Source organism: Cheilinus undulatus, linkage group 8 (assembly GCF_018320785.1).
Source record: "Cheilinus undulatus linkage group 8, ASM1832078v1, whole genome shotgun sequence".
NCBI classification, from domain to species: domain Eukaryota; kingdom Metazoa; phylum Chordata; class Actinopteri; order Labriformes; family Labridae; genus Cheilinus; species Cheilinus undulatus.
Genome location: NC_054872.1, coordinates 6,269,765 through 6,297,193, shown reverse-complemented (window position 1 = coordinate 6,297,193; position 27,429 = coordinate 6,269,765). Strand labels below are relative to the sequence as shown.

Here is a 27,429-nt window from a genome sequence, read left to right as displayed (position 1 = left end):
ATATTACCAATTTTACACACTGCACCTTTATACCATTTTATTTAAGTGAAACATGCTCAACTGTGAGAACTTACCCAGTATCCCAGAGGGAGTAGAAGCGTCCACTCCATGGAGCGATGTATCCTGAAAGAGAAAACACACAAACCATTTGGACTCAGTGTGTATCAACAGTTCTGACAAAACAACATTGTGCAAAACGCTTCAGCACAGTGTTTAATTGGTCTGCATCATTCATGTATCCATCATACAATTACTCTGTGTTAAGCGTGTGATGTTGTGTGTTGCAGACATAAGTGGCCGTAATGAGCTCTCTCTGACCTGCTGTCCACTCAGTGATAAATGAGGACACAGAAACTAATCGGCTGCGGATGGTAGCCAGGAGGTGGTCCAATCACACACTGATGATACACAAGATCACAGTGGATTGCTGTTTATAATGTACGTCTGCTTTATATACAAGTAACAAATATGGATTTCTATTACTTAGCACATTTACATGCAGTTAGTTGAGGTCAAATAAATGATTGTGACTCAAACTGGACATTAAAAGTGCATCTTACTATATTAGTCTGACTGAATTGAAATCAAAGCTGCACAGATACCTTGAAAATGCAATTGGAGATCAACTTATTTGCTTGCATATTTCCCAGGCCAAAGAAACCAATCAACACCAGCAACAACATCTGGCCTGCAGTTATTTTGATAATGACTTTTTTCATATTCTTCTAAACAACGCCATGACAGTCATTCACAGAAAAGGGTGAGAGCAGCACTATGAATGGTGGCACTGTCACAAGAAGAATAGATATTGCCAGAAACCCCCCCTCATCAGCCTTTTCTCTACAAATAAAAGTAAAAAACAGTGTTTTATTTTATTTATTTAAACCTGTAAAATATGATTTAGCTACAGAATACATGACAGGCTGAGAACTTAATGTGAAAACTGTTTGTGCTTTATTTTTGCATTTTCATGCTTCTGTCTAAAGTAAAAAGGCCAATTTGCAGGTGAAATGCTTTTCCTCGTCATTCCATCTTGTCTAAAGCCACAACTTCAATGCAGGTAACACACTTGCTTTGTATTCGTGAAACCAGTTAAGATGAGCGCAAAGTTTCTTTCAAATCTTCAATGTACATCCTATTTTTGTTGTCAACTTCCCTCTTTGAGCGTTGATAGAGACAGTTTCCTTTTGAGCTAGTTAAAATAAACATAGGACAAAACATAAGGAAATTTGTGCTTGGTAGATTATTTCTCGGCTGTAACAATGCTTCTTGGCAATAAATCTTATAACGTTGGACATTTATGAAATGAGCAGAGAGGTGAGGATATGGGCTGTGCCTATGAAAAATTTGCCAAATCTTCAAAACAGATAATTTTGCTTTTGACTACTGACTCTTGTTTTAAACTTCTGGTACCCCCCGGAACTGACAATCAGATGTCTGATTTGTACCTGGCTGTCAGGTTTGCAGGATGATATGGCCGATAGCTCTCTGCCCAAAGAATCCAGAACAGATTGTACACAGCTAATCTCCGGTCTCATAGAACTGCCAGGAGCCCTTCACCGTCAGGCCCGTCGGGTGTCAGCAACAAGTGCACTAAGACCAGATCATATGCAGGAACACAAGTTCAGTGATGAGTCCAGATTCTGCCTATGGCTGTTGGATCTTAGGGTCAAAATGTGGAGAAGACAGGGAGAAAGCTACAACATCTTTTGGTTGAGTCAATGTGGTAGTGTGGACGGCATCTCCCTCACTGGAAAAATGAGGCATGTCATCATTGGTGGCTATCTCAATATAGAGATATATCAAGATGAATTTCTGCAACCATTTGAAATCCCATAACTCCACAGTCTGGGACCAAACTTTATCCTACAAGATGACAACGCGCACCCCAACAGATCGGAAAGAATTTGGGAGTGGAGAGGATGCAATGACCTCAACCCCACTGAACACTTGTGGGATCAGCTTGAGTGTGCTGTTCATGACCGACACAACCACACCGGCTGCAATGAATGCTAGTTGAAGAATGGGATGCCATCCCACAGCAGTGTGTGACCAGGATGGTGACCAACATGAGGAGGAGTTGCCAGGCTGTTGTGGCTGTGTATGGTTCTTCAACACGCTACTGAGGCTCCTCTTTGTTAAATGAATAAATCGTTAATTTGCCAATATGTCTTGCTTCTTGGGACTTCAGTTATCCAGTCTACCAAACACCAAACAAGAGTCAATGGCAGAATAAGCTGTTTGGCATCGGCGGAGGAGATTTGGCAAAATTTTCATGGCTGCAACCCATTTACTCAGCTCTGCTGTTCATCCCACAAACACATGATCCTTACAAAAGTGGCACCAAAAGGGAAATAAACAGGCTTTCCAATGTGATAAGATTTATTGGAAAAAAAAATATTAAAACAAAGAAATAATCTACCAAACACAAATTTCCTTACTTTTTGTGCTTAGGTGGTTATATTTAATCTTTAAACAATGTTTAACTTAGCTGCTTGTACACAATGTTGATGTTACTAGTAATCAATGGGGGGGCAGGTCCTGAAGCAAAGCAAAAATTCTGAGTAAAGTTTGTCTTAATATTCTTAATATTAGAATAAATCAGGCTCTGGTGAGTTTGAAATAAGCAGCTGGAGACACACATGCACACTGTTGACTAAGATGTGAAAAGGAAAAATAAAATACAATTTACAAAGATTATTTTACACTTCAAATCGGCCAACAATTAACTTTTTATGTCCCACACATGATGATGAATGCAGAATAAAACCCAGACACAACAAATCTTTGGCTTTCTGTTTCTGAGCATCCTAAAAAAGTTTGTTTGTAGGACCCCTAGCATAAGGCCAGGCGCATTAGGAGTCATGTTGTTATTAAAATGTAAAAAACTGCTAAATTTGCTTGCCAACTTATTAGCAAGGTCAAATTAAAGGGGACGTATTATCATCTACCATAACAGAGAAGAACATGCCCCTGTCAATACTGTTCATGTGGACAGGTACAACCACAGCAGTCAAGTTAAAGGCCATGTAAAAGAAACACAGAGGAAGATTAAAGGTTCCAAACTAACTTTAAAAGGACCAAACACCATTCAGACTTAGCAGAGTGTGTTTTTTAAACATTTATCATTTTATAAAGTTTCCTCTTTCTAAAACAAAACAGACCCAGACATCAAAACAGATAACACAAAAAAGCAACTCAAAGTAAAAACCCTTTTCTCTGTGACATTTATGGCAATGTACCAGTAAGAGATAAAAAGTAAGCTATAAACCTATTTGTTGATATTCATCTAGCTCTTAAGTTGCAGTTCCCTAGCTGTTTTTTGTTTATTTTTACTGAAAGCTTAATAATCCATGGAGGTCTCCTCCTCTTCAAAGCAAACAGAACTGTCTACAAAAACACTGATAAGAAAATATTATAAAAACCTGCCTCTTTTTAACAAACTTTCATGGACTGCAGGCTGAGCTGCAGCTTATTTTATCTCAGTGCGTTCATTACAGCATATGTGGTTTGACTTTTATATGAAGAAACAGCATTACTTATTGATAATAAATCACGCATACACTGCCCGTCTCCTACATATAAGAAGTGCTGTATGTTACCACTAATGGGTTAAAACAAGGCTGATTTAGGACTTTGTCTGAGTTAAGCTTGGCAGGGCTGTGCTTTTATGAACATACATACTTTAATTTGCTATTTTGCAAAGACAAAGCTTTTAACTAAACTCTAAGTGGAGCTTAAGTAACAGGACAGGCTGTAAATAGAAAATTTCTCATAAAACCACCTGTTATTTAATTATCCTACCATGAAACAAACTAAAACGTGGTTCTTTTAGATGTTTTTACAGACCACCCCCTGAAGGACCCACCTGTGTATGTCAGATAAATAACGGAGAGAAAAACGACTCCAGCAGCCACAGAGACTCCCAGGAAGAACAGAGTCTGAAACTCCTGCCGGGTCAGTCTGTCCTTCAGGTACTGCAGGAAGGCATACACCTGAAGCAGCACAAACACACCTGCAGACAAACAGACAAACAACACTTACGTTAACAGTTTAAATGCACTTGTTGTTTGAGTAGTGTATAAAGCAGACACTGATTCTCATAAAGCTCAGGAGTTAAAAATACAGTCAGGATGTTTCTGCAATAGGGAAGGTAAAGGAAGACTGAGAACCACTAATTTATATTATAGGCTGGACATATTTGAATCTGCACATTACTTTTACTCCATTGTTCTCCCATTGTCCTCTGCAGAAAAGTCAAACTGCTCTTCAGGCTATAGTGAGAAGTCTTTATCCAGTGAGTGGATACAGACTAAGGCTAAAGACTGCATCCAAGGTCCACAATATTTTAACCGAAAGCTTTCTGGCCTTTCTCAGAAACGTGAAAAACGATACATTGATGTATTAAAGTCCATCTTAAGACAGTACTGACACACATGTATTGTGTATGAGCCTGTGCTTTATTAAGTCTGACTGTAACATTATAAACTGTCTCTATCTGTAAACAAATTTAGTAGAGAGTAAACGGGATTAAAAATATATATTCCATGCACCACTTTTACAAATTGTCATTTACATCTTATTATTGACTTTTAATGTATTTTAACACTAACCCCTCATCTCCCAGGTTAGTGGTTACTGACCTGCTGCAGCCATGTGTTCACTGGTCCTGATTGGCTGAAAGCCCACAAAGGGGATCTGCATGGACAAAACGAGGCCAATAATGTAGAAGGTGCTGTAGGCTGGAAGAACAAAGAAAGAGTTAGAGATCAGTTAAATTATTGCATGCCTGCTTTAAATCACTGTAAACTTTTTATGCTTTCATTTCACATATGGCTTCTTCAGTAAAGAATAAATGAATGACTGTGGAGTTCATCAGCACTCCATCCCCTCTGAACCCAAAACAGAAAATCCTTGAGGCAGCAAGAAAAAAACTGCTTCTGAGCCCAAATCAAGATTGACAGTCCAGGAGCGGTTAAGCTTCAGAGTTCAAACCATTTACACACTGAGGGAGTCAGCAACACAACAGGAAAACAGACTCTCTGCGAACACCAAAACTAAACCAGAGAAGTGTCTCAAACAAACTCTCCAGGGTCAGAAACAGTGAGACAAAGCTTCAACAGGCACTGCTGATCAAATACTGCCGCACGAGAGCTGAAATAAAAGAGTGTGTTCTCTGCAGCAAGAGGAGCACGGTCATTACCTCCCCACCCCACCCCCTGATGGGCGAGTTTGGGTTTGGCAGATGCAAGGGGGGGGATGTTCCCTGCCTGACTGCATTGTGCCAACTGTGAAGTTTGGTTGAGGAGGGATAATGGTATGGGGCTGTTTTTCACGGTTTGGGCTGTTAATGCAATCTCAAGACAGTTGGATAATGCTTTGCGTCCAACTGTGTGGCAGCAGTTTAGGGAAAGCCTTTTTCTATTCTAACATGGCTGTATCCCAGTGCACAAAGCAAAGACTGTAAATACATGGTTTGATGAGTTGAGTGTGGAAGTAGTTGACTGCCCCGCACAGAGCCCATCAACTCCATCTAGCACCTTTGGGATAAACTGGAATGGACATTGTGAACCAGGTGTTCTTGTCCAACATGAGTGCCCAACCTCATAAGTGCGCTATAGAATGAACTGGCACAAATTCCCCCAGAAACACTCCAAAATCTTTTAGAAAGCCCTCCGAAAAGAGTGAAGGCTGTTATAGCTGCAAAAGGGGGCCTTACTGGAATACATATATCTGAATACAATGTCAGTATAGCCCTTGTTGGTGTAATGATCAGGTAGCCAAATACTTTAGTCCACATAGTGTAATTTCAGCCTTTTCAACATATGCATTACCTATTATTTTTCAGCTAAAGATTTGGCTGTGACCCATTTACTAGTGTGACTAATATACAGAAACTCCATGATGTCAGTTTTTTGCAGATGGAAGCAGGGACACTAAAGCAACTTGCTGAGCGTAATAAACCAACTGTGAGGGTTGCATTTATGTATGAAGCTGTGTGCATTCAGAGAAGTCTGTTCACTTGTTCTTGGTGTTCTACATGGCAGCTCACAGCATGGCAAAATAGACCCTACTGCCACGGGGAATTATCCCAGTGCTCAAGACTTCAAATCTGATCCTGTGTTTTACTTTGATGGTTTTTAGTTCAACAACTGAAAATTCCAACTGGATATTTTATTTAAGTTCTGAACAATCCTATTTGTTTTAATAAGAAATCAAAAGAAATCTGGGATTTTTTTAAAGGGTGAATATGGTCATCTTTAACAGCAGGACAATCATCTTTAGTCTGAACCATGTGCCTCTTAAGTTGTTGCTTTCATACTAGAATTACTTAAGTATTCTGTTTGCATACATTTGTAGGATTGGTTTGGTGATCATGCCAATTTGTGTCTGGGCATAAAATCAAACCTCAGCCGGCTGTGTTCCCAAGTAAACTTGATTAAGGCTCTTGATTACACTGAAAGATGTGTCCTACTGTCTAAACATCCAGCTGTCTGTCAGAGAAACACACTTGTAGATCATTTTATGTCAAGATTATCTCATCACTTTGAAAAGACACCAAAGGGAAAAATTTAAGTTTAAATGTTTTTCCGGTCAGCCAGCATCAAAACATGTTTACTGCTTCCTCTGCAGTCCTTCATAGATCAGTGGTTCTTAACTAGTCCATCCTCAGGACCCACTACCAAATCTTTAATGAGAAATCACATCCCAAATTTACAAACATGTTCACCCACTCAAATTAATTTAATGAGAAATGTTCAAGTTAAGACTTTAAATGGAAGAGCAAATATGATTAAACAAAGAGATAACACAAAACCATAGCTTTATGAAAAGCTATGGGTGACATGCATTTATCTATTAATTTCTCAGAGAACATGCACATTTTGGTTATTTTCTAGATACCTCGAGAAATTACCATATTCTCATGAGAGGATCAGCTTTGATATCCAAAGATAGACAAATTAATCCCAAGATCTCAAGAAATCAACCCAAATTTACATGTTTTCACAGAAGAATGGAGGAAAATAAATGGATGCATACTCATTTATGGCTTCAGACATTTTGCCACTCTTTTAAGGTGACTCACTAAAAAATGGCCCCATGGCCCACTTTTGGGCGTTGGCCTACCAGTTAGACACCACGGCTTTACATAGCACTCATGAGAAGGGAGGAAGCTAGGGGTATGCAGCTTTATTTTAATATTAATTATTTCTACAATGAAAGTTTTATTTTATTGTCCTCAAATGTTTCTAAAGGCTTCTGGAATTGTGAGTTACAAAGTTAGACACATTAAATCTTAACCTTAAGATGAAGAGAAAGTAACATTTATTGGAGCATTGAATATTCAGTGGATAATGTACTGCTGGGGGATTGTGTATTATTTTAACTCAATAATCAAGATTTCAAAATTTTTGAGTGCTTAAGAATCACTGTTTGGGGTAACGTAACTGTAACCAGTGTTAATTTCACTGACTAAAACTGACTAAAAATGTTCGTCGACAGCCTTTTTTCCATGTGAAAGACTAGGCTAAGACTAACAAAAATAGATCCATGATGACTAAAACTGACCAAAAGTAACTTTAGTTTTTGTCAAGATGACTAAAAATAGACTAAAATTTGATTTAGTTTTCGGCAGACATTCAAAATCTGTAATATTTATCCACTGTGGGTAAATCTGTCAAAAAATAATGCATCTATAGCTTTTCTGCCACTCAGCTTTAGAAAGCAGGGGCCCCAAGTTCGGCAGGGTGCAGAGAACACACTACCATGACTTGGTACCAGATTAAGGCAAGAAAATAAATGCTTGGACTAAAGGTAAAGACTAAAATGTGAGGACTTTTCATCGACTAAAACTAGACTAAAATATTTTGAGTTACTGTCGATTGAAACTGATTAAAACTAAAAAAAGAGTGGAAATGACTAAAATGTGAAAAAAACTACAAAGACATTTCTTCTAGAGACTAGGACTAAGACTTAAATTAAAAATAGCTGCCAAAATTAACAATGTCTGTAACCACACGGCACGGGCGCACGGCAGCACAGGAGTTAGCGCTGTTGCCTCACAGCAGGAAGGTCGCTGGTTCGCCTTTCTGTGCAGAGTTTGCATGTCCTCCCCATGCAGACGTGGGTTGTCTCCAGGTACTCTGGCTTTCTCCCACCACCATGCTCATTAGGTCACTCTAAAATTGGCCGTAGGTGTGAATGTGAGCGTGCCTGGTTGTCTTTCCCTATATGTCAGCCCTTCAGTTGACTGGTGACCTGTCCAGGGTGTACCCCACCTCTCGTTCAATGACAGCTGGGATAGGCTCCAGCCTCCCTGCGATCCGTAACAGGATAAGCGGTAAAGAAAATGAATGGATGAATGGATGTAACCAGAGTCTATTTTTCTTTGATGAAGATGTGCAATACGGGACTGTTGCCAACTTCACTCGTCACATCACTGATACATAGGGCTGCTGCCATTACATTTTAAATGAGATAATATTTTAATGAAATGGTAAAGTGTCTCACTTAAACATCTGATATGTTGTTTCTGTTCTATTGTGATTAAAATATGGGTTTAGGAGATCTAAAATTCATTGCATTCTATTTTTACACAGCGCCCCGATGTTTTTTGGAATTGGGTTGGAGCCTGTAAAAATTTAAAGAGCATTACCTTCCAATAAAAGGTAATTTCTGCAGGTTTGGTGCCAGGATTAAAATGTTGGCTGGGGCTGTTTGTATCTAAAGTTTAATATGTTCCCTCCTCTTATAAAATATGTTTTATACCAATTTTTGGAAAATGCTGGAGATGTGAAACAAAACATTTAGGCTATGATCGATACAGCCTGTTGTTTGCATGCAGACAACTCATGAGTCATAAAGGCAAATGCAAAAAAATATGATCCTGTTTATTTTCTGCTGTGCTTAAGACCTTTAAATCAATGTTCAGAGCACTGTTTCCTGAACTTCTGAAGAAAACGCTTTTCTTACTATGGCAAATGGAGTTCAGCTTGTAAAGCACTTCTCTTCTCATCTGACAAAGATTATTTATTATTTGTAAATACTGGCAGTAAAGAGCAGGAGAGTGTTGATGGTAAAAGGGCAGTGCAAGGCGCTCTCTGTGCTTTTATCATCAAACAATTTAAAGATAATCAGATTAGGCCAGACAGGAACATTCAGCACTATCCTCAGTCTTTACTTTGTTTTGGTGCAGTTTTTGTGGTTTCACGTTAATCCAGTTATGAAATCGGGCACGACTCTCTCAGCAGATGCAGCATAAGTCGTTGTGGATGAGATCAATGAAGGTAAAGCGTTGAAAAATCCTTGAAAAGTTTTCTGCCTCTTATCTGGGGAGAGCCGAGTCTCTCCTTCACATAGATCCATAGAATCATCTGCTCATCAGCAGAGAAATGTGTGTGCACGAGCGCACCTGTCCTAGTTTTACAAGCATGGGCAGCAAATAATGGCCTGATGTGATTGGTAATGAGTACAAAAAGGAATTTTAGTTATCTCTGTAATGTTTGAAGTACTCCAAATGGCTAGGTCCAGGCCCATAACACTTCACCTGCATGCATAGAAACTCAAAACTGGTCCTGTCATCACACTAATGTTATATTTACTCCTGCGATTGTCAGTCGGACTGCACGGATCTGTATTGGAGCTCTGTGTTGGCCCCTTAAAGATTACGAAATGTTTAGCAATACATTGGCACTAAGAATCCAAAGCCAAGCTCTCATTGGAGTTGAACATCCATCAGAGTAATTTCAATTCTGATTTTCTTTTTTCGCTGCAGACCAGATGCTGCTTATGAGAAAATTAAGTTTCAGCTGGATTTCGTCTCGGTATTTATGCTTTATTAGTCAGTGAAGACAAAGCGAGAAGGGGCTGGCGTGTGACAGCAGGTCACAGGTTGGACTCCAAATGACAGTACGTGGTCTGCATCAGAGAACACAGTGAGCTATACAACTTTGATACAACTCAGTTATCATGTGACTGCAGGCTGCAGTGCTGGTCTTCAGAGAAAGACACAGGAGGAAAGGGGAAAGCACCTTGTGGGATGTGAAGGAGGTAGGAACCCAGGGAGGTGCATGTTAAAGTGAGCTTGATGTTAAATTATTCATTTGCTGATGAGCCTTTTGAAGGATGTCGTGTTTCCTGTTGCCTCTCCATTCCATTCTTCTTCTATCAATCTTCAGCTTGGGTTCTCTTTGATTCCACGTTGAACAGTTCTCTTGTCATGTTAACCTCACCCAGTTGTGTGTTTTATACAGCCCGATATGTCATTATTTCTGCAGCATTACAACAAAACCTGTATGAGTGGGCTAATGATCTGGATCTGAAACAACAGTATGGCATTGTGGTGTCAGTAGGGAGCTGTGAGCCTGGGGTCAGGACTTTATTCATGATCAGCAAGGCGAGTTCAGGGTGTGCGACAAGGCAAACTCTTTGAAGGAGAGGCAGCTTTCATCTCGTTTTCCCTGCCTGCATTTCCTCTTTCATTCTCTCCTGCTTTTATAATATAGCCTTTCCACCTTTCTGGGGTAGATTTGTTTAAAACAGATATTTGCCTCATTAGCTGCTACTTGATGATATTAATTATCAGTAAAGGTTTATACAGAGTGCAGACAGGACAAAAGAATAACAAGCTATGCTTTACAGAGCATCCATATCAAAGTGTTTGGCTTGAGTATAAAATATGTTTAGTACATGTAGCTGCTGGCATACAGTTATAGAGCCTTTTACACTGTGGGGATGTGCATCTGATCCTGGTACTAAATAGGAGTATAAATCACCAGTTTCATCATGATGGGATGGCCTGGTATGGAATGGAATGGAATGTGACGAGATGGGACGGGACATGACAGGACAGGACAGTATAGGATAAAACAGGACAGGAAAGGACAGGTTAGGATAGGATAGAACAGGTTAGGACAGGATGGGACAGGACTGGATAGGACGTGATGGGATGGGATACAACAGGATAAGATAGGACAGGGCAGGACAAGACAGGGCAGGGCAGGGCAGGATAGAAAATGGTTTTGATTCTTTGGATACTGATTTCCATCCACTAGCCTTTAGCTGGACCATTTACCATCATAGCACAGTTAAGGAATAAAATCAGTTTTGCTGGTTTAACTGCAGAAAGGAAAATTCTCCTTAAAAAAATCTAACAGGATCTTATTAACAAAAAGATTAAACACCTTCTTCTCACTGAACTTTGTCATTTTCCAATGCTGAAAGGGATATTCAATAACTTCAAACCGAGGGCCCTGATTACCTTTAAGTTATGACTACAACTATGAGCATTTGAGTTTAAACTAGTGGACTTAAAACAGCAAACATCTGACTTACCAAAAATGTCTTTTTCTTTGTTTTCCTGACTTCTGATCTATCTAAGTCACAACTTTGCACCTTTTCTGCTCCTTTTATGATTATGTCTTTGCCCTCCTTGCCAATTTCTAAACATGTAATCTGACCCTGGCTCATTCCTTTTCATCCTTAAATTATTAATCTAAAGTGTTCATGTGCATGTGTGCAGGTGCTGCATCTCACCTATGTAGACTCTTCTACTGAAGCGCTGCATGAGGAGCAGAACAAATACATGAAGAGGAATAAGGTTGATGATGAACACATATCCACCCCACGCTGAAACCTGTAATACAAGCAGAAAAAAAATGAATCAGTCTCTTTTATTAGTTTGAAGGTTTACTTGTGAGTTATATGAATATTCAAATTATGCAAACATGAGCCACAACTGAACAGAAACATTAGCAGCCGGTTAACTGTTTTTTGCTTAATGGGAATTTGATCCCTACTGAATGTGTGCAATGCTTTTAAGTGCAGAACACAATCAGTGTCTGAACCTGCCCATGAGTCCAGGGAGCTAAAGGGTCACACAAAGACACACACACATAATGAGATGGGCAACAATAAGAGGCAGTGTGCAGAGCTGCACAGCCCACCTGAGAGCTGTAAAATCATAATGACCAGGGGCATTAACACTGTCGTTCGGATTATGTTGTTGGTCCCTAACCTTCAAAGGTGCACACAGACTCACACATACACAAACATATATTTATATATACACACAGGGATCTATGGATGTTCAAAACAACACACACATCTCTTAACAAGCTTTAAGCTCCTGGTCCCCAAGACCCTTGAGCTCTCGGGTCATGAGCAGCTGCCAGGGAAGAGGCGTCACAGTTTACAGGGTGAGGAGTTTGATTCTTCAATCATGCTGAATGTCAGAGGTAAGAGAAAAGGTCCAGGGAATCATTTCTGAATATTGGAACAGTTATTAATTTATCATTTTTACTGGTCTAAAAGCTGTTAGTTCTGCCCATCTCATTCATTATGGGCCAATCAGAGTGATGAAGCTAATGATGTAGAGGGCATGCAAAACTCTGGAGTGAACTCACCACAGTAGCCACCATCGCTCTTAACTATTACTGGAATCAGTTGGTAAAACAAGAGCAAAACATCTTTCCCACAAAGAAAAGCTTTCAGTGTGGTTCTTTGCTTGTTGTTGTCCAATTCTGATAAAACTGCTGCTGTAGCTTCATCCATGCAAATCACCACAGCGACAACCATTGTATACTGGCTTACAGTACAACTAAACCATGCCTGTTACCATAACAAGCTCATGTAGAAGCTGGTTGAAAGAAGAGCAATAGCATCTATTCAGTCAAAGAGAGTTTTCAGTGCAGTTCTTTGCTCTTCTTGTAGTAGAGAAATGTCCCTAGACTACATCTACACCCAAGCGAATCTCTTCACCAGTCACCACTGATTACAGGCAACTTAACCCCAGCCATAGCTACCGCCTTGTTCTCCTCAAATGACGCTGATTGTTCAGGAATGTTCTGAGACCTGGCACAATCATTTCAGACTGAGGCTTTGCAAGAAAATAAAAGCAGAAAAGTCTGTATCTGCCAGTAGCAATATCATACCAATAATATCTTTCAACCCTAACATGTTGCGTTACCTGTGTGACATGATTTGCATAAAGTTTTGAGCACTTGACAACCAGTTGGTACTCAGACAATGGAAACCTGACGCTGTCTCAACTTGACTTAAGTACTGCAATCAGACAAGCAAACTGCTTTGATGTGATGTCAGTTCTCACCACAAACAGTGACTCATTTTAAAAGAAACACTCATTGACTAACTTACAGTCAAGGAAACAAATACACTCCATACTTTGGCAAATGCCAACTAGTGCTGCACAATTAATCTAATCATAAATGTAATCACGATGCAATCATGTAATTGCATGAAATGCTGCAATTGTTTCTGTAGTACTTGAAAGGTTTACAAAAAGTGCAGAAAGACCTTTACATTTTAATAAAGCCACTCCTGCACTTTGCAGAAGTACCTTAATTTTCAAATAAGGAAAATCTTTAATTTTATATTATTTTGGAAGCAGTACTGTAAAAACAGGTTTTGTGCTTTTTATGCTGCTGAATATTTGTATAATTTTAATTTAGAAACTCCCACTTCAAATCACAGATACTCTGATACCATTTTTTCCTTCTCAACACCAATTCCGACACCAGATGTTGGGTATTGGTTGATATCGAGTACTGATCCAATATCAGTGAGAACTTTCTGGACTGACTGTGCAGACCAGCAAATTACTTCAGACCTAAATTTGATTCAGCACATGGCTCAACATATAGAATCATGATGTACAGCATCTCTGTGACCCTAAAGTTGTTTTCTTGCTGATTATTGAGTTTAACTGCTAAATATTAAAATAACAGTAATACAGGAGGCTGCATCACAGGTTCTCTCTTTCTCTGTCCATTATGCTCTTTTCGGGCAGCATGGCGTGATTACAGAACAGCCTGCCATTGGCTGACAAACCCTCACAAAGGGCAAACAATATGGTGGTTAGCATTCAAGCTAGCAGTAATACATGGTCGTAATTGGATTAAAACTGATAAAGGGACATATATTATTGGGTTTACTGTTGTAGATTTAACCACTTAATTCCCAAAAAGTCACACAAGCTCACTGAAAATGCTGCCGCAAAGGATTTAATGGCATTAAAAGCATCAATGGGAAGGCACAACAGCTAGCTTCAAAAGGGAAAAACAAGTAAGAGGCAACAGTTTATAGTTCAGAAGCTATTCAACTTTTGATAAACTATGTTACGACAGCGCTGGTCTGGAAGGCATTTTAACAATCACATTCAGAGAAAAACTGTCATGCAGCCTCCATTCTTTGCTGCTGCAGTGGGTCCTTTGATTCTTCCTCGCTGCTCTAAAAACGGTAGCTCATGCGTGCAGTGCTTTCTGGTAGCGAAGAAGAACTGATTTACGGTTTATAGTGCTAACAGTTAGTATGGCTAAACGAAGCAAAATATAAAGCTAAACCAAACGGTTTCAATTGGTGTATAAACGTGTACTCGCCTATACCAATACCTGCATTTTCAGCAGTATCAGACGTATTTCTGACACTGGCATTGGAGTTGGAATGACCCAGCTTCAAATCTATCATTATTCTCTGCATTCTCCTTGATAACCAAGCAAGCACACTCATGAAAAGCAAGATGGCAATGGTGAAAAAAATGCAGGTAAGGAAGATTTTAATCATAAAACCATTGGTAAATGTCAACTGACAAATACAGATAGAGAAAAACTAAAGAAATGTGAACTTTGTGTTCTCACCATGTAGAAATAGGAGAGGCAGCATCCGATGGTCCAAAAGACTGATCCCGTCTTTACAGACTTCACCTGCAGTTAACAAAGAGAGTTTAACTTCAAACAAACATAAACAGTGAAATCTACATCAACTGCTACTTTAAAGACTAGCTTCTCTGGTCATACCTTTTATCTTAAACATTTCCTCCATTGCTGCTTACCCTCCTGAATTATTCATCATCTTACTTTAATGACCCGTACCAAGTAGTGCATGGTGTCCTACACATCCTTACCTTCCCCACAGCGATACATGAGAGCTGCTAACAAGGGCTTAAAGAGGCTAACGAGTTCTGACTGCTATTGGCTGGATAAGAATGATAAATACAGAAACTCAGCCAATGAAAGGAGAAAGAATTAAAGTTGAAGGAAAGTTGATGAGAGGGAGCTGTAAACTAATCAAGAACTTCATTAATTAAAATGTTAAAATTTTCCCTCTAAACATATCCCAGCTCCTGAGAGAGCTTTAAAGCCTGTGTTTCTACATATCTGTTTGATTTATGATGGATTTGTTTTAAAATTTAAAATCCAGAGCACAAAAGCAAGGATTAGTATTCATCTCTAAACCAGGTTGGACTATTCCCCATGTAACCATACCTCCAATTAACTGAGACTTCAGGGCTTCAGGCTGAGAAAGTAGATTCCTTCTTTTAATCTCAGAGGTATGCATGAAATGTCATAGTGAATTATGTTCACTAAGAATAACATTAGCCCATACAGCCACGTGTTTAAACCGCTGAGGATGAGTGTCACGGATAAATCAGGAGGAGAAAGAGATGCTTACATGTGTGGTTAAAATACAGAAATAAATCTAACAATCAAACCCAATTTTAATGGATTTTCTTACCTCCTTAAAAAATACAAAAGAAAAAAACATGACTCAGTAGTGTCAATAACAGCTAACGAAAGTAAACTAAATTTCCCTTTGGTGTTATTAAAGGAAAAGCTGTAAACTTGTCTTTAAACATGCTTTGTGTGGTTCTAGTAGAGGTGAAGAAACTCTAAGGAATCATTTCAGGCTGTTCAGCTGCAAGTGCTATCAGTCAGTACATTTACATGCAGACAGAAAAGTTCAAATATTGTTAAAGTCTGACGAAGTCTGGACCTTTTGAGGGCTACCTAGATCTGAGTCAAGCCTATGGCCTCTTTCCCAGTTGTCATCCACCCTTTCTCCTTAGTTTCAGACTCCGTTCCCTGTTCTGCCTCTTAAATAATGGCTTAAAAACCCAACAAAAATGTCAAATAAAAATGGACTTTAAAATGTATGTAATAAAGTATGAATAAAGTATTATCTTATTATCTTAAATCAAATTTTTCTAAGTCACACCAACACACCTAGATCCTGTGGTTGTAGATCTGTTTTACTCTTGTTTGTATAAATTCATTTTAAAGAACATGTTTCCATCTCAGTGTTCCATCACATCTTTAGTTCTGTCTCAATTCCAAACTGCCCTATTTTACCTTTAAAACAGTGACACACAGAGTGTGGCTCGAGAGCCACATGTGGCTCTTTTGTGAGGATTTGTGGCTCGTTTTATGTCTAAATTTGAAATGTTATTCCCCTGGGAAAACATTAAAAGGGAAACGTTGACCTCAGAATTATCTATTGCAATTTGTTTCCAACACTTATGCAGCAGGTTTTAACTGTCAACCTTTATTTTTTTCTGTATATTTTCATTGCCCTTATTTGAAATGTTTTGCCCATCTTTTCCCACTTTTTGCCCATTTAAGGTGCCTCTTGTCGTTACATGTCACTTTCCCATTTTCCCAACTTTTTGCTGTTTTGTTTTTTTTTTGCCAATTTTAGTTATTTTTCACTAATTTTCCCCCACCTTTTTGCTGCTTTTTGCCAATTTTAGTCACTATACACTCATTTTAATGCCCCACTTTTGCCGCTTTTTTACCATTATTACCACCTGTAAGCCATTTTTGCCACTTTTTCTCCACATTTTTTGTCACTTTTCACCCAGTCTCTGCCATTTTCTTCCTATTTTACCCCTATTCACCCATTTTTGGCCACTTTTTTGGAGCTTTTTCACCTGCTTTGCCAGCTTCAACTTATTTTCATTGCCACTTTCACCCACTTTTCACCACTTAGATTGTGGCTCTCTTAAAGGTATTTTTTAACAATTTGGCTCTTTGGTTAAGCAGGGTTGAGTAACACGGCTTTAAAACAATATTTATGGCTGAAAAAATGTAAAAAATGTAGGTCCTGATTTGTTAAGGAGATGATGATGAGTCCTGATGCTAGACCAGTTCGTAACCACTGAGCTAGGCAGATAGTAGGTGTCATATTTGTACCAAAAGTAAAATATAAGGTGTATCTGAAATGTACAGAACCATAAAAACTGTCCATATTTTCTCCCATCCTACATAGAATCAGTTTACAGATTGCTGACTTGTAAATGAGGTCAACCAGAATAAGTAAGTAGCTCAAAAGGGGCATATTGCCACCTAGAATAGCAGATATACTTCTGTCAATGAATCTATTTTCCACCCAGTGCTTCTAAACTAGGACAGGGACAGTGGTCTGGTTAAATATACTAGTTGGGCTATATCTGTAGCTCAGCTTTATTGTACATGTAAATAGGAATGCACCAATACTGAGATCAGTATCTATCAGTATTGGATATTGGTGTCAATACCAAGTCTAAACACTTGTGCTCAAAAAAACAATTTAAATACTGTTTTAAAGTATAATGTAAGCCTCTCATTATGTGGGTATCTAGTCAAAGTTGGATGCTATATTAACATAAATGAAGGTGACAAAAGCACTGATAAATTGTCAAGAAGAGGGATGAAGAACATCTGATGAAAGAGAAAAAACTTTTGTAATCATTTTAATAACATTTACGGTATCATTAAGTACTCATACTTGGGATAGGTGAGTACCCAAAAGTACGTACTTGTACTCAAACCTGGTCTGGAAAATTGTTTTATCGGTGCAACTTTACATACAAACATTTATAAATTTATTCGGAAAGGAGAAGTTCTTAACAGAATAAGAATTGTTAAGGCAAACAGTAAAGCCCTACAGCATTAAAAGTACAAGTGAATGAGCTACAGTAAAGAAAGGAAAAAACTACATTTGATTGTCAGCTTACAGTTCAGCTAAGTCAAATAAACTGTGGGTTTACCGGGTCAAGTGTAATCCTTTTGAGTAACACAATCATTAAACTAATTCATCAAGCTAACTAAATGTTGAATTTACCCTGATGGAAGAACAATAAAGTATGTAAAAAGTGTACCCAGAGATAGTAGGTAAACTGCAGGGCAAAGATGGCGATGCCTTCATTGTCGAACGAACCAGCCACAGATCGGGAGATGTAGCCGGGGACGATGGCGATGAAGCAGGCGGCGAGAAGCCCCGCCCCCTGGTTCCATAGCTCCCTGGTGAGCAGAAATGTGGAGATGGAGGTCAGACCACTGAACACTGGCGCCAGGAACACACAGACGTCCCGGATGTGGACAGTGATGTGCAGAAGATTGAGGACGTAGTGGATGAGACCCGCCGTGACCATCAGGCCTGGGTACACCTAAAGGGGAGGGAGAGAAGAAGGAGTCTAAATCATTCAGGCTCTTCAAACTAACTATGTATTTCTTTATTATATACTATTCTTTATAGTTTCCTGCAGGGCTTTTTAGTTAGGGAGGCTGTTGTAACAAGATTCAGCCTCCGCCTCACTGATAAGAGAACTTCATATTGATTAAAAAGAAATGACATTAATAAACACTCTCTGCTCACTCCAGCCCTTTCACTCCTGTTCACTCAAGAAACACTCCATTCATGATTCTCCTGTAAATGCCCTCATTTCTTTTGGACCTTTCCTGTTTAAAGGTGGCACCACAAAACCCTTTTCTGCCTTTTAATCCAGTCCCAAGTGGTCTAAACAAAACATCTAATGTATGCTTTGTTCAAAATATAGTATAGAGAGTGAGCACCGGAAAAGTTTTTTGACCCAGTCTAAATGAGCTCAGCCTTTCTCAGAACAGTGCGTTTTGAACGTCTCTTTAAATGCAAATAAGCTTGTTCCTATCACGCCACTCTTCCATGGGGTGTGCTGACACAAGAGTTTCCATAGCTGTGGGTCTGGGGAGGGTCAACTATTATCAAATGAGTCATGGTGATATTATAATGAGCACTGATGCTGAAAAGTCTGCTGTCAGACCACAAATGAGGACTGGTTTGGCCTCTTTGCTGTTTTAAGACACTAGAGATGCATAGATTGTGAAAAAGAGGGCCAATACTGGTACAGATTAGGGCTGGGAAATTAATCACAATTTACACTAATCTGCAATACAGCCTGCAGCAATTTACAAATCACAGATGTTGTATTATTTCTATGACTTGAAATGTGTCAAATGTGTTTAATACATTCATTGTTTTTTTTTTGTTTTTTTTTGCAGCAGAGATTTTATGCACATTATGCAAACATTCAAGTGTCAAATTTCTTCCACTCATTTATAAAAATTCTCCTTTTCATGTTTTTTGTATGTTTTTTATTTATCAAAACAAGTGACATATTATTCAAATCCTCCTCAATAAAGAAATTGATATCAAACATGCAGTATGACAAAAAAAAAAATGCAATTAGATGCTTATTTAATTGTTCTGCCCTAGCTCATACTGTCTAATGCTGATGGTTTTTTGGTGTAATTCATGGAAGTCAAACTCCCAGCAGCTATCAGCTGATACCAAATATTGCCTCCCAACCCCCCACAGCCAATCACAGCTCTTTCTCTCAGCATAGCTGTGTGTTTAAATTTGACATACTCCTCTTAAACCCCTGTTTGCATTGATGCTGACGCACCACCCTGATATTGTTGCTGGCAAAGCTTCACCTCCTCCACCCCAGCCTCCTCCTTTTAAGCTTAATGCTTGTTCCTCCCATACAATCAGATTCATGCTGCTATGGATTAATTGCTTCTGAAATCATTTCATTGTTTTCAATACATATTGTTAGAAATGTATCTATCCATATGGGGGCTTCTAGCTATACACTTCCTGAAAAGTCAAAGCATGCTGCTTGACCAACCCAGGGAGCTTCTTTAGAGCAGAGCCTTCTCTGCCAAGTAAAACTATATATCTATTTTGCAATAAAATGGTTAAATGACTGACAGGAGTGTTCCTGACAGGATGTAGGTTATAATATAAAATGGTTTATTGCTTGAATTTGATGAAAAATATATTCAAATGAAAAACCTTTTAGTTATCACATACTAAATCGGAACAGCAATACTGGGAAAAAATTGAAATTAGATTATTGTTTAGATTTTTTACCAAATATTTGTTTTGGTTTAACTCTTAAAATGTCAACATTTTCTATCACATCTGACCAGGAAGTCAGATCAGAGTTTGTCCAACAGGTCACTTTTTTCTATTTGACTCAGCAGCTAGATATACCAGATACCAGGATAACACTGGTGAGACACAACAACAACTGAAAAATGTCCTGGTAGCAGAAATCTGTGTAGGTCACGTTATTTGGTTGATGGCTAGATTGGCCAACAGGGCTGATACTGATGTTGAACTGATGCAGCTGTGCACATAGATACCCAGCATACCCAGATAGAAGTGCAAAAACACAGTAAGAGGGTTTTTCATGATCCATGTCCCATTTTATGTATTCCACTGTTTTGTAAGCACAGCTGTAAGTTCAGGATATAATTTGGTAATGCCATGACATTCGTGTTGATTGTTTTGATTCGTGATCTGACTCAGCAGCTATAAAACAATAGGCCTACGCAGGGGAAAATGGATTAAAACGTTATTCTCAAATGTCATTTTATGTAACATAAAACTGATGAAATTATCTGCAGGAATACAGAGAGGAGAAACAGGAAGAGGGGGAAAGAGAAGGAGATATGTATGTGTATGGGGATGGAGGTTTAAGGGGCAAGATGAGCAGATTTAAGGTGGTTTCAATTCAGTTTATATTTAATTATTTTAGGCTGAACAAAGTTGCATAGTTTGTTCATGTGATAGGAAAATATAATATTTCGGATCTCATAAAAAATTCTGCAAAGGGGTCCAATTTGGCCAGAGGCAGCCCTGCTCTATATTCTAGCATATATCTGCAGCACTTGCACCTTTAATTGACAAATAGAAGGAATGTTCTAACAAGCCACTAACCACCATAACTGACAAATATCCTGTGGGAAACACTGGTAGAGGTTGAGAAAAAACATCCTTTTTTCTCCTCCTTCCCATGCTAATGAGAGGAAAGAGCAACAACGCAGACATAAGTTAATGAGAAAGAAGATCTCAGCAGAGCTTCAGTTAGTGCTTCAATGCACATGTGTGTTTCTGAGACAATGGAAACACTTTCATGTACTATCTAGAAGAGCTCAAAAAGCTCCAGGATGGATGGACTATGTCCTCTTACCAGCATTCAGCATGACCTTGAAAAAGTGTTTAAATGAACAAACTGAACTAAAGTTCTATAATAACTATTCTTTAAACTAGTGGTTCTCAACTGGTCTAGCCTTGGGACCCACCACATGTTCCATATGACAAATGGTGACCCAAATTTCTGATGAATTTGTTAATTCTTTTGGATTTGTTTAACAAAAGACTGTGCTGTTTGAACCCTACAAAGAAATGTGATGGAACAAAGACATTGATTAAAATAAGACATAAAGAATTCTTGAAAGAATTATAGAAGATTCCTGAAACCTTCCGGGGAAAAAAAGCCTGATAAAATATGCATAACTGCAACTTAAAATTCCCTAAATCTTAAAAAATTCCTAAAATATACTAGTGGGGGAGATTGCTGAAAGTTTCTCGGAAAAGTCCTGAAAGTCTCTTATTCCTTGTGAAATTTTCTTTAAAAATTTGGGGCAAAATGCCCAAAGAAAACTCTCCAAAAATGTAGGAAAACTCCTTAAACCTTTTGGAGTTATGGTTAATTCACAATGAAAATTCTTTAATGATTTAGTGTAAAACTATAGAAATCTAATCATATCCTTTGCTGTAAAAAGCCTGAACAATGGAACAAAAGCACTTAAAAGACACTTAGACAAACTCGCGACCCACTGAAAACAGCTCTGTGACCAACTTTTGGGTCCCAACCCACCATTTGAGAACCACTGCTTTAAACTACAACTACTACCTGGTGGTCAAAGGCCTTCACCACAGAATGGTACCTTGACCCTGTACTTACAAAATCTCATCAGTTCAAAATTCTGTTCATTTATGCACTCAGTAATTGGTTGCAGCTCCTTTTGCATACTATATGTGACATGTCATGGAGTCAATCAGTCCTTGGCATTGCTGGGGTGTTAAAGGTCACATATTTTACCCTTTTAAGACAACTTTATATTGGTCTCAGAGGTCCCCAAAACTTACTCCTCCCCTCTCAGGAAACAGATGTGGCTCTCCTGATCCTCCACTCAGCTGGCAGCTTAGAGGAGGGTCAGGAAAGGAGGGTGGAGCTTTCTTCCGAATTGGGGAGGGGCTAACTCCCCACATGACATCATGAGGGGGAAATCTGAGAATGGCTTGTTTCAGTACACATTTTCTGAAAGGTGGTGAAAGAGAGGGGCGGAGGGAATGGATTTTTCTGATTCTTGGGGGGATTGTGGACAGGTCAGGGGCACATATTTTTGCTAAAAGAGCCTGAAAAAGTGTATTTTGCATAATATGTGACCTTTAAGAAGCCCAGATTGCTCTGATAGCAGCCTTAAGCTCATCTGTATCACTGAGTCTGGCGTCTCTCTTCCTCCTGACATTCCCCAGAGATTCTCTTTGCAGTTCAGGTCAGGTGTGTTGGTTGGCAAATCAAACACAGTAACATCATGGTCAGCAAACCCATTTCTGACTTTTGGCTTCACTGTGGGCAGATGCCAATATCTGCTGGAAAAGGAAATTAGTACCGCAAGTAGGGGTGGAAGAAATATCGAGTATACTTGATATTTCACAGCTTTGCCGTTCGTGATGTATAAAATTATGATATCGCGAATATCGTGTACAAATTACGTTGAAGTTTTGCGCCATTAGCTTGCAATTCTCTCTGGATGTTGCTTCTCCCGTAGTCTCTGAATGTCTTGCTCTAACAGCAGAGTATTTACTCCCCTGCCCATCCAGAAAACTCTACTCCGCATATGGGCGTTATTGTATCAGCAGAGACGAGAGAAGCATGGGAGAGTGAAGGAAGAACAGAATGCCAAGGCGAGATAGCAGCGATTAAGGGGTGTTAAGAGACATAGACGAGAAACTGCACTGGATCTGCCATGTAGCTGTGGTTTGGATTTAGATAGGAAGGCCTCAAACTAAATGCGGTAATCAGCAAAATATGCTGCAAGATTATGCTGAGATTAAGGCAACAGTAAGACAACTCATTTCTAAAGACATGACCCCAATGAGAGCAATTGAAAAGCCAGTATTTAAAATTCTCATAAAGACACTCCACCCAGAATATGTGATTTGTCTGGGCACGAAAGTTTCACTGAAAACCCCCTGTCAGAGTCGTACATGTCAGAAAGAAGCTGGCCCAGCAGCTAACAAAAGTGATCTACTTCTCCAGTTCCTTACATCAACAACTGGGAGCTAACAAGTTTTTTAGATGCAACTGTACATGAGGCCCAAAAACCTTTGACATATGACCACCAAAACTAAACGGTGTCATCCCTGATATAGGATGAACATTGGTGCAAAGTGTGCAAAAAAACTGTCAAAGCAGTCTTAAACTATTGCAATCACAAGAACGATTTTGGAGGGACGGACAGATTCCCCAAAAACATTTACGCCTCTGGCCTTAGCCATCGCCAATGTGGAGGCATAAAAGTTTATCAGTGTTGTCTTTAAATTAATGACGATTACAGCAAAGTAAATTTAGAGCAAATCAAAGTCAAAATCAAAGTTGACAGTCACAGAAATGGAAACTGAAACTTAAAACGGAAACATTTGCTTGCCTTGAGGCTCTTAAAGTTATTAATAGTTTATAATATGGATGTTTTAAGTCACGTAGCACTCAAAGCCCATCTGTTTTGATTAGTTTGTTAAAATACTTCAAACATCACTCTCCTGCCTGCTGCGATCCATTCTGCCTGTCATGTTTCATCAGCTTGATGTCTGACTGAGACACTCACTGCTTTCTGTGGCTGCCTGGACCTTTGAATTTTGCTGAGTGGATCTTAAATTTATGGCAGTCTTCCTTATTTATTTAATATTTAAAGCAACCATTTACAATAGGCTATCTGATATAAATGATGCTTGATGTATTATTCAAGAGTTACGTTTCTTTAAAGTCTCCCTGTAACATGATTAAGGCCAAACAAAAAAGGCTGTCGTTTTTGAAGTATCGTATAAACTGATGTGTATTCTTAGTTCCAGACTAAAAATTTGAACAAAATCCTCCCAGAAGCCTTGTCCCATCCTCTCCAGACCAAAAAGATAAAAACTAATCTATCAATTTGAAGACTTGAGTTCAGGTAAGATGGCAAGACTGCAGTAGCATTAAGAATTAAGGATGTTACATCCATCCATCCATCTTCTTCCGCTTATCCTGGGCCAGATCACGGGGGTAGCAGGCTCCAGACATCCCTTTCCCCAGCAAAGTCAAACTCCTTCTGGGGGATCTTGAGGCGTTCCAAAGCTAGACAGGATATGTAATCCTCCAGCCCATTCTGGGTCTTCCCTGGGGTCTCCCCCCAGCCTGACATGCCCAAATACCTCCACAGGGAGGCAACCAGGAGGCATCCTGATCAGATGCCTGAACCACCTCAACTGGATCCTTTCGATGTGAAGGAGCAGCTGCTCTACTCCTAGATCACTCCGGATGTCTGAACGCCTTACCCTACATCTAAGGCTGTACCCAGCCACCCTCCAGAGAAGACTTATTTCGACACTTGTATCCATGATCTCATTCTTTCAGCCATTACCCAGAGTTCATGACCACAGGTGAGGGTTGGGAGGTAGATCAACCGGTAAACTGAGATCTTTGCCTCTTGGCTCAGCTCCCTCTTCACCACAACAGTCCGGCACAATGACCGTAGTACTGCTGATGCTGTGCCAATCCACCTATCAATCTCAACTCCCTTTACTCTCACCCGTGAACAAGACCCCAAGACACTTGAACTCCTTAACTTGGTGTAAAGACTCACTCCCCACCTGGAGGGAGCAATCCACCGTCTTCCGGCAGAGAACCATGGCCTCAGATTTGGAGGTGCTGACTCTCATCCTGATTGTTTCGCACTCTGCTGTCCCAATGCCTGCTGTAGGTCCCCAGCAGAGGAAGCCAACTAACCACATCATCTGCGAAAAGCAGGGACAGAATTCTGAGTTCCCCGAACCAGACACCCCTCCTGCCCCCGCTGCACCTTGACATCCTGTCCATGAAAATCACAAACAGAACCGTAGAGGGTGGAAACCTTGCATCGGAAACACGTCTGACTTTGTGCTGAGGATGCGGACACAACTCTCACTTTGGTCATACAGAGACCTGAGAGCTCACCTCAGTGGCCCCATACCTATATCCCCACAGTACCTCCCACGTGACCCCGCAAGGGGCATGCTCATAGGACTTCTCCAAGTCCACCAAACTGGATGAGCAAACTCTCATGCTCCCTTATTAAGTCCTGTGAGGGCAATGAGTAACCCCTACAATACACCAGATATGTCTGCGCTGCAGTTTGACTGCGTGCCCCGCCGTCCATTAACTCCCACTGACTTTGTTTGCAGTGCAGCATGGAGCAGCACCACTGGACTGCTAGACTCGTCAGACCAAGGAGTTTCGCGGTAGTTATAAAATCATAGTGCCATAAAACATAATAAACACACGTGAAGCTATTGTTCTTAACTGCAGGAGTAGGATGAACTTGATTTGTGTCTGTTTTGTCCTTTCACATAGATTTTTCTGGTTCTACTATGGGTCAGTAATGTTTTATAAATAAATGTGCTTCGTTTTGCTCCTCTGACATGCTGACTACAGGCTCTGCTACGCCCCATTATGACTTTTTGTCGATTTAGTGAAAGGAAATACAGTCTGGCATAAGCCTGGCGTCAACACTGAGTATTTTATTTGGAAATTTAACTGGATATTTTAATTTGGTTTCGGCGACACTTCCTGCCTGTTCGATCTGCTCCATGCTGAATTTATGCGCAGGTCTCTGGCATCCGGCAGAAATAGAAGTCCAACATATCGGCTGCGGAGGGCTCCAGACTGCTGGAGCTCTGCCAGAGGAGAGATGCAGAGCAGCGGAGCTGGTGGAAGCTCTCTCATTGACTAAAACTGAAACCTATCTGCTCCGTTACTGTGCTGGAGCAGAGACGGACCGAACACATATCTGGTGTATTTTAGGGGTTAGGGTCAAGGATGTTCCCCATTTGGCTAAACGCCCATTTAAACTGCATTTAGCCAACTAGTCTAACGAGGAGAAAATACTTAGCAAACAGTCAAATTCCTCATTGAGTCATTGTGTCGGTGGGTGTGATGTGAGCCTGTTATACTTTGTGGAGCATGGCTAACATTAGCAGCTAGCTCCACCAGCTTTTGTTCCTCTTTGCAGATCAATATTGTGCTTAGATATTTGGCTTCTTTTCACTTTGATTGAGAAGTTATATGTTAGTTTGACCCTTGACAGCCTATACACCACTTTATTTCCATTTATTACTTAAAAAAACTGACATACTGTGCAGTTCCTAATACACGCTAACTGCTGAGCTTCTCATGTTTACATCCAGTGAAGTCCCAGAGGAAAGCTCCAACAGGAAGGCAGCAGCCATTAACTGAAGCTACACCAACCTCTCGTGGTTGGAGGTTCATTACAGTTTAGAAAAAAAGTGCTACACTGGTATTTCAAGCTTGTGTTCACAAAAAATGATCAGTTATTAGTTAACCAATTTGTAAATCTTGTGCCGGCTAATTTGGCAAACGTATTTAACCGGTTAACTGTGCCCGACCCTACTAAGAATTTCAACAATACACCAAAAAAGAGGGTGTTTTTCTAACACTAATACACATCTTCTATCTGACTCAAAGTTTACAGGCATCAACCTCAAATGCTGAGGCCTAAAGACGTCATGATATGATGTCTTTAGGCATGAGTACTGGAGTGCTCATACCCTCCCTAATGGAGCAATCACACACAGAAGTATAAATATGCAGAGGAAGATAAGCAGTCAGAGATGAGTTGTGGTGTTATGACTTGTTAAAAATGACCCCCGTCTGTCTGTCCTTCAGCTGTTATGAAGACAGATCTACTCTCTGCTTCATGTGAGTGCTCCCTTCCTACTCCCTGCCTCCCACAGGAGCTCTTTAACCACCCAGCCATGCTTACTGACTGCGAGTGTGTGTCTGTGTGTACGACTTAGAGCTGAGAGTGAGTTTAAGATGATGATTTATCACAGTAATGTGACTCCTGAGAAATAAGGACAAAGGGAGGATGAGGCAGAGAAAAAGTACAATCCTGTCCCAACTCTCCCAGTGGAACACTCACAGACACAAACAGCACTGTAAGCACTCACCGTTCCCCCTACTATTCTTCCCAGGGGGTACCATGCTCTCTCGTCAAACCAGTTGAGGAACTCGTAGAAGCCATTGGTGGTGAGGTGGTGAGTCGACCTGTAGTTGAACCTGCAACATGAAGACAGAGGGAGAGAGGCGGCTGTCAGACGACAAAAACTAAAACTTAACAGAGCAGCTTCAGAGGACGTCAGATTTGAGTATTTGCAAGAAGAATACCTTTATTTCAACCAAACCTTCAGTGCTATAGTTAGAAATAAAAACATTTTTGTGGTGTTGAT

General features: G+C 39.9%; 1 protein-coding gene across 1 annotated transcript in view; it reads right to left on the bottom strand.

Annotated features, from left to right (window-relative positions):
- Window positions 1-27,429, bottom strand: part of LOC121513303 (dolichyl-diphosphooligosaccharide--protein glycosyltransferase subunit STT3B-like) — a 107,676-nt gene that overhangs the window by 21,060 nt on the left and 59,187 nt on the right. Inside the window, exons 2-8 of the mRNA XM_041792950.1 lie at window positions 27,151-27,259; window positions 17,933-18,220; window positions 14,655-14,720; window positions 11,536-11,635; window positions 4,644-4,742; window positions 3,869-4,015; window positions 75-123 (exon numbers count right to left, since the gene is read on the bottom strand). Coding sequence (XP_041648884.1) covers window positions 75-123; window positions 3,869-4,015; window positions 4,644-4,742; window positions 11,536-11,635; window positions 14,655-14,720; window positions 17,933-18,220; window positions 27,151-27,259 — 858 coding nt within the window. The remainder of the gene's footprint in view (window positions 1-74; window positions 124-3,868; window positions 4,016-4,643; window positions 4,743-11,535; window positions 11,636-14,654; window positions 14,721-17,932; window positions 18,221-27,150; window positions 27,260-27,429) is intronic.